Here is an 8,692-nt window from a genome sequence, read left to right on the forward strand (position 1 = left end):
CACGCAGCACGCATCCCCGACGACGAGCTCCCCGTAGCCACTCCTCCTTGTTCCGGCGGCAGCGGAACGCATCGAGATGTCCAAGTACGTGGAGATGCTGGACATGGGCGTGCGCATCGCCGCCAGGTTCCACTCCCACTGCCCGCAGACGGCGCGCATGTACTACAAGCCGCCGCAGTCCACCTCCTCGTCGTCATCGGGCGCCGCCGAGGCCGCCACGACGGATCGGAGGGCAGCCGGCTTTGACGGTGGCGAGGACGTGGCGGCTGGCTTCCGGCCCTTCGCAGCCTCGGGAGCTCTCGGCGCCGGCGTCGTCCAGCCGCGGTTCGGCTTCGACACCGCGTAGGTCGTCATCTACGAGGTCGTATGAGTTGAGGCTCCGAACAACGAGGGCGGGCTCTTCTGGGGAGAGATCTCTTCGATGAGAATATTTTTGAGGCCAAGGAATTGATCGATTTATAACACCATCCTTTAATTAGTTTGTGTACATGCCGGAAGAATTGATCAAAGAAAGAGTTTTTTGTTCTTACTCGCATTTGTGCATATATACTCGGACGACAATGATGAATCTCGTTCCGTTTTTCCCTTAAGAGGAATCACCACAACGCCCGTTAAACAAACAAATTTTAATTTGAGAGACAAGTTTGAGATAAATTTTTTCGGACCGAGAGAGTACGACGTCGAAGGGCAAGATCTTCAACCTAATTGTCTCTGCCCTTCGTCGATCCCCGCTGCCACCATAGCACGGCCGGAAAAAGACTCAAGCAGCCTTCACATCCATATTTTTTTAGAAAAGGAGGAGGACCCCCGGCCTCTGCATCTGGACAATGCATACGACCGCTTTATTAATTATTCTCATAAGACCTTACAAAGTGATACAACAGTAAGACTAAGCCACTGTCTATGCAACAACTGTCGCTACTCCTATCCAATTGATGAAGGGGCGCTGATAGTCTGGGCCTAATACCAAACAGACATCGCAGCCAAACTTAAACATTCAAGACCTGAGGTCCCAACCAGGACGCCTGCCGGGTATGGGGCACCTACCAATCGGGCGCACTCCTCAACCAGGACGCCTGCCGGGTATGAGGCCGCCGCAGCCACCTGTCACCAATCCATCTTCAGTGTGTACTGCTGCACCACTTTGTCCGGCCTCTCTGCCATCGACGCCACCATGGCGCCTAATAACAACACCCTCCTGCGCGAGTCCCTCGCCACACATCGGACGCCGAGTCTCCACCACGCCACGCCGCCGAGAAACGCCACCATTAATGTGCAGGATGAAGCACCGCTCCACCAATTATTTTGTCCACTGGTCCCTCGAGCCCGTGTACACCTTCAAGAATGACGCCACAGGAGGAAAACGACACAATAATGTCGCCGTCATCCGATCTACTGATCTAGGGTTTTCCCCGGAGGTAGCAGATAGTGTCCTGAAACTTCTCAATAGTGATGCCTTCAACAAGGGAACGGCACCGAAAAGTGCCGCCATCGCCGGCCTCGGCAACAGCCGTGAGCAGGTCTTCACCCAGATCTGTTCCAATGGCCTCCATCAAGCGTCTTGTGCAACGATCGTCCACCACCACGGCCACTGCATCGCCCGTCGCGAGACCACAGCCACCGACATAACCTCCGCCGTCCGGGGCCGCCGCCCCGGGATCCAGCCCTCGCTGGCCGCCAGAGCAAAACCAACGAGCCCCATCAATGGCGGCGCAACCGCATACCGCGCCGCGAGAACTCCACCATAGCGTCGTCGCGCCAACCGCACGCCGCCGCCAGGAGCGCCCGCTGCCACGCCGCCGTGCCCCACGCTAGCCCAGCGCCTTCCACCGATCTGGCCGTCCCGTGCCAGCCAAACGACGAAGGGAAGAGGCGTCCCGCCGCCGCCCACGCCAGGCAGGCTTCGCCGGCCGGCGCGCCTGGGCGGTGGCGAGGGGACTGGAGGAAGAGGGGGGACGAGGACCAGCGGCGGCGGGAGGCCTCCCCTGTCGCCCGCGGGAGCGGCAGAGGAGGTCGATCCACTTTTTTCGGGGGCTAGCTGAATGGTGAGTCCAATCCTCCACACCCATATATAAAAAGAGTTTCATTCGAGACTGTTAGAAGGGAGAGAAGGATTTGGTGAAATAGTTCATTGTATTGCTTGAGCCTCGTGGGCATATATATAGGAGTACATGATCTATTTGGAGTACAAGGCAAGCCAGAATATTTCCTAGTCTAACCTATGTTTCCTAATACAATCACGTTACTCAACATCCCCCCGCAGTCACAACGGTAGTGACGCAGACGGTGAGACTGGAGAAGAATCTGAAGGCAAGCTGACGGACACCCCTCCCCCCATAGTCGTAACGGTCGACGCATCACGGAGTCGTGGCTGGAGCGGAAACCAACGAGGTTGCTCAAGCAGGCGGTAGCCCTTTGTGTCATTTGTCGATGTAGCCGAGTGCCGAGGGTGGTGTAGCCGTGGTCGAGGTAGCTGCGCGAAGAATGTCGTGGTCGATGTCGAGTCGGGGAGCCGGTGTCGAGGATGTCGCCGTGGAGCCGCGGGCGCAAGAGGGCGCCGAGTTAGCATGGGCGCAGTGGTGTTGAAGTAGTGGTGCGCCGGGAAGAAGACGTTGTTGACGACGCGTCGCGCCGGGTTTGCCAAGCCCGGGGACACATCATAGACGAAGGCACGCACCGGTGTTGCCAGCACCGGGCATGTGTAGACGGACGAAGACGAAGTTGACAAAGCACCACACCAGGCTTGCCAGGCCTGGGGAAATATCGTGGACGAAGGCACGCATCGGTGTTGCCAGCACCGGGCATGCATAGACGAGGACCTGCACAAGTTGTACGCCATGTCGGAGGAGGTGGACGGGCGGCTACGTGGGTAGCGGCGGCGGCGGCCAAAGAAAAGCGGCGGCGGCCTGACGGCGGCGGCGGCGGCGGTGCTTGAAGTAGGCGAAGAACCTGACAGCATGACGAAGACCGCGCGGACGGTGGCGTTCCCGCGCCAAGGGAGATGGCGCGACGCATACCACGGGAAGTCAATGCACGTGGACGACGAAGTGGACAGTGGGCCGCCGCGCTACGGCCCGAAGGGGTGACGGAACGGCGGCGGGCAGGTCGGGGTGACGGCAGGAAGACCTCGGGTCGGCGGCAGGGACCGCGGACCGCGACGCGACAACTCGAAGGGGCGGCGCGGCGGAGGAGCGCGGGTCGATGCAACCGCGGGGACGGCCTTGGGACGGTGGCGTGGACCGCGTGCCACGCTCGCTACGGCCTGATGGGGCGACGCAGTGGCGGCGCGAGGGTCTGTGCGGCTACGAGGACGACCTGGAGCGGACGGCCTCTGGGCGGCGGTGGACCGCGGGCCGCGGTACTATGGCCCGAAGGGGCGACGCAACGGTGACGTGGGTCGGTGCAGTCGGGAGAAGAACCACGGGGCGGCGGCGCTGCGGCCCGACGGGGTGACGCAGCGGCAGCCCGTTACTCGATCGGTAGAGGGGCGCGCTGAACCCGAAACGGTCTTCACGGGACATGCGGAGGCGCGCGCAACCGACGGGCCAGGTCGGTCGCACGGCGTAGATGAGGCGGATCGCAGCGGCGGGCGGGTGATCCATCCGATCGCGCGCGAGGTCGGGGACGCCGCTCGGTGGCAGCGCGGTGGCGGCGGAGTCCGAGATGAAGCCGGCGGCGGCGGGCGGCAGGACGACTATGATTGGCCGCCGCATGGCGCGAGGCCGCCGGGTCGGGGTGATGCAGGAGTCCCGGTCGAAGTACGGCGGTGACGGCCGGCGTAGATCGACGGGAGGGCCGTCGCGCGAACGGCGACGGTGAAGGGCCGCCGCATGACGCGAGGCCGCCGGGTCGAGGCGACCGGCGGGCCGACACGCGAGGCCGCCGAGTCGGGGCGACCGACGGGCAGACGCGCAGACGATGCGCGAGGCCGCCGGGTCGGTGAAGAAGCCGGCCAATCGCGCCGGTGTTGGAGTAGAGGCGCACGGGATCGACGGCGACGGTGGGCGACGCAAACCGGATCACATAGACCGGAAAATCAAAAAGTAGACGCCGATCAAAGCGACCGACGAGAGAGAGAAAACCGGATCAAAGGATCGGGTAAAAAGACTCTCTAGGGCAGCCGACCAACACGGCCGGCGGACGAACCCTAGATACGGGCGGCGCGGCCCCCGGCGGCGGTCATGGAGGCCGACCGCCCCAGGGGCAGCGCGCGGGTGCGGAAGCGGCCCCCGGCGGCGGTCATGGAGGCCGACCGCCCCAGGGGCAGCGCGCGGGTGCGGAAGCGGCCCCCGGCGGCGGTCATGGAGGCCGACCGCCCCAGGGGCAGTGCACGGGTGCGGAAGCAGCGGCGGCTAGGGTTTAGAACCCGGAAACTGATACCATGTTAGAAGGGAGAGAAGGATTTGGTGAAATAGTTCATTGTATTGCTTGAGCCTCATGGGCATATATATAGGAGTGCATGATCTATTTGAAATACAAGGCAAGCCAGAATATTTCCTAATCCAACCTATATTTTTTAATACAATCAGGTTACTCAACAGAGACCACGCTGCTTTGTGAATCTCATCTAGTTAGTTCTCAATACCGTCACCACTGATTTACCACCATTTGAAAGCCTTGTTCAAAGATCGGCAAAGGAAACGTTAATTTGGTGGAATTACAAAGTTTGGACGAAACTACTACACATCAAGCCAAAGACCGATGAAGTGGGAATATGATGTTTGATCATCCACCTGATTCCTCACCAAAATAAATAATAATCCCAGGCATGTAACTTAATCATACGGCTGGCGGATTACTCAACATACGTCACCAAGACTTATTAATTATATGGAGCCGCTCGGCTTATAGTTATCTTAAGCAGCCATTGGATTCCCAAATCACGTGGAATCGTGAAGAAAAAGTCCTAGCTACTCGTCAGTTAAACTAGACAGAAGCTGGTTTCAGCGTATGTTCACTAGCTTCTGGCGTGGATTGATCAATCATGCGGCTGGCGGAAATGATTAACACGTTTCAAAGCTTAATCATAGACCGCTCCAACTAATCTGATGGCGCTAATGATCAGCCGTAACATGATTCCCAAATCGCGCGGAATATTTAAGAAAGTCAAAGTTATTGAAAAGCCAACGAAATCGTCCTCTGTACATCTGACCTTCAGGGTAACGAAAGTGTCTTCAGCTAATTACGAAGCAGTACTTCAAAACGATCTTATATCTCTTTATAAAGGATACTAGTACTCCCTCAGTCTTGAAATAAATGTCTTAATCTTAGTATAAATTTGTATTAAAATTAATATAAAGTTAAGACACTTATTTTTGGAACAGAGTGATACATCATACCCCATATTCCCAGCTGTGCAACTTCATGCATGCCATCATGCAATTGGATACATACAACTTACAAGCGGGCCAGCTGGGTTTCAATTCTTTTTTTTTGAAAAATCCGGGGTTACCGGCTTCATTGATTTAGGAGAAAGCAGACAGAAAAAACATGGGTGATCAAGTAATCAACTTACAAACTTGAACCTGATGCACATGGGGAAAGAGAGTGCAGAAGCATGATGCATGCACGTGTAGTCCTAGTATGAAACATGATGCATGCATGCATGCCTGTGATTCAGACTGAAGGCACGCTCTGCGCGTACGCGTCTTTCGCACCGCACCGACACGGCCGAGGATTCCGTCCTCCACTCCGATTCGATTTGGTGATGCGATTGCAATATTAATTGCGGTCGTTCCCTAGCTTAGCAAGCCATATAGCAAACCAAGGCCGTCAACTCAAACAAACACGCGCGTGGCCGATGCGATGTCGCCACCGAAACGCGAGCGAAGTACCAACATATGTGCGTCGACGCCAACAACGTTAGGGATCACGACGACGCTCCCGACCGACATCTTGCTCGAGATTATGGCGCGCACCGACCTTCTCACGGTTGTACGGGGCGCCGCCGTCTGCAAGCACCTCCGCGGTGATATCCTATGCCCGTCCTTCATCCGCCGCGTCATCCAACAAGCGGCTCCAAGCATCCTCGCCCTTCTCTGCGTCTATGCAGAGAGACCACTAACCCTGGTGTACTCCACCGCCGCGTCTTTCTTCCACAACCATCTCTCGCCATACATGTTGCGCAATGCTGACAAGGACGTCCTTGGTCCATACTACCCTGTGGCATCACGCGGTGGCCTGGTTGTCCTCAACATGAACGCATGGCCCAAGTCCGAGGGCTCTTTAGACCTATGCGTGTATGACCCCATGATGGACAGCTGCACCTTCCTCTCAAAACCTCCTGATGAAACTCAGAGTAGCATTTGCAATGAGCACAAGTACGTTCTGCTCACCGCGGCAGATGGCATCGACTGCTCCTTCATGCTGCTCTCCATCGTTTTCAATAGATCAAGCATGAAAGTATGCACTGCCACATCCTCCTCTCCTACCTGGGGGCCTACCACTTGTGTGACACACCATGACTTCACATGGTGGCTGATAAATAGCTACAAGGACCCCGCAGTCCTCCGCGGAGGCGTCATCCACTGGCTAAGATATACCGGTGACCAAATCGTCACCTACAACGTGCGCACAAGGATGCCGGGACTTGTGAAACTCCCACCCACAAAACACAATGCAAGGCAGTCCCATTTGGCAACCTCCCCGAATGGGAACATGCTCAAACTATTGGATGTAGATGGGTTCAAGATATCAGTCTGGCTACGACTCCCTACAGGCGCAGAAGGTGGTGGCAATGGTTGGGCACTGCAAACTGTGATCGACATAGAGGAGAAGCTACTATTTTTGTACCCAAATATCCATGTTGGGGTTGACCCTGATGCACTAGTGGAGTTCAAGGGCTCTGGGAAGAGGAGTGGCGACATGGTCTTGCTGGAGGCACGATATGAGGAAGGCTCCCTAGTTATTGATTTGAAGAGAAGGGAGATGAATGCTCAAAATCAGAGATCTACTTTGTTGGAGGTTGACCTACTATCTTGCCTACAAAATATGAAACTGTTCTCGTAGCGAAGTAAGTAGGGTATGACGCAAATGAATTCTACCATCTTGGTTGTAATAATTTTTTTGTACTTCGTAATTCATGCCATAGCTTTTTATTTTTTTCTCAATTAATATAGAGCATGAATATAACCACTTCTTCTGTAGAAAAAAAGAGTAAATTGATACAACATGAACGGTACATCGCCGGTGACCTTGTCGCCCCCACTAGCTCCGTTCCGGGCCACCGCCTCGTGCAGCGCCCCATCCCTCCTCCTCGGCATGGTAGTCGGAGTCATCGTGGGTGGCGTTCGACAGCAAACACGACCTCTCCTTGCGGGGCTCGGACGGTGATGTGTCCCACAAGTCGGCGCCTATGTTGTAGTCGAAGACGACCTCTCTGCCTCATATTGGAGGTGGTCTTAGTCTATTATTTTTCCGAAGTCTCATAGAAGCTACTTATTTCGGTGGGAGTTTCTACAGTGTTTATTATGGTAATTGTGGACGACCCCAGACCAGCTTGTTTTGATTGTGTCTACCCGCGTGATCTTGTTAGTGTTATTTTCAAGATTTCACATTGGGTAGTTTATTGGTCTTGTTTGCATAGAGGAAGAAGGCACCGGCGAACCTGGGCAGCGGCTCAACGGTTGAGCGAATTGCATCTGATTTCTTCAGTGGGGTAGAGGGTGGAAACCGACAATTCGGCGCGTCGGCACGAGCGAAAAACTGTGATGACCCATTCAGTGCTAGAATACGTATTTGGCGTCTGCAACACCTGAATGCCAGTGCTTGGATGGCCTAGGTATTCGTCCGTAGAATCGAATCGCGATATTGGATAGAGCCCGCCAGCACGACGACATTGCTCCTCCCCCCGAAAGTTTTTGTCTTCCAAATGTGCGCGGGCACGTTTGGTTATGTTCGAACGTGACCATGGACAGTGGTCGGGCGCATAATCATCGAAACATAGTCATCAAATGTCATTTCCTTATTTTTTTCTATATTCAGAATATTGTAAATAATCAAAGATAAATAGCACAATTCAACCCAATTCCCTGCACTATTTAGGGGGAAAGGATCCCTCCCCAATATGAGCCCTAATGGGCACCACGTCAGCGCATCGGTGCTGGAGTCCGCCGCGCCACTGTCAATACCCACCACGACGCCACAGCCGTCGTGTCGCCCTCGCACCGCTGCGAACCATTGCCGACCATCGCCACTGATCCCCGTCGTCCGCTACCCATTACTACTGCCACCGCGCCGTAGCCTCGGCCTGTCGTGCCGCCGTCGAAGAGAGGGAGAAATAGAACAAAAGATTATTGAGGAGCCGAGAGAGTTACTTAACCTGCAAACCTCCCCTAAACTATTGGAACATCCCCAATAACCACTTATTGGGAAAAAAATTAGATCTCTTGGAGATGTTCCTATGCACTCGTGAAAGTGTGCATCGCCAAATTGGGTGAACAGTGATCCACCCATTCAACACATTTCAAAACTTATCATGGTTCACTCATACTCATTTTATGAAGCTTAACGATCATGCATAACTTGATTCCTAGACCACCCATTAGTTATTATTGTGTAGGGTCTTATGGAGTGCATAACTTTCACTTTCACAGGAGAGTGTCGTGGCCACAACTTGCGTATCAATCATCTTTCTTCCGCGTTATCAATGGGAGTGAGCTTGGCATTGAGTGTTTCATAGTTTGAGAGTGGC

General features: G+C 55.0%; 1 protein-coding gene across 1 annotated transcript; it reads left to right on the top strand.

The window, feature by feature from the left end:
• LOC119289135 lies at positions 1–529 on the top strand. The gene has a single exon (XM_037568544.1). The coding sequence runs from the start codon at positions 77–79 to the stop codon at positions 344–346; it is 270 nt and encodes an 89-aa protein (XP_037424441.1). The 5' UTR covers positions 1–76; the 3' UTR covers positions 347–529.
• Positions 530–8,692: the final 8,163 nt, after the last annotated feature.

This window comes from Triticum dicoccoides, chromosome 4A (genome assembly GCF_002162155.2).
Source record: "Triticum dicoccoides isolate Atlit2015 ecotype Zavitan chromosome 4A, WEW_v2.0, whole genome shotgun sequence".
Classification (NCBI taxonomy): domain Eukaryota; kingdom Viridiplantae; phylum Streptophyta; class Magnoliopsida; order Poales; family Poaceae; genus Triticum; species Triticum dicoccoides.

Bases quoted from the DNA above. Each gene is read 5' to 3' on its own strand.
- LOC119289135 (XM_037568544.1), top strand. From the start codon at position 77: ATGTCCAAGTACGTGGAGATGCTGGACATGGGCGTGCGCATCGCCGCC.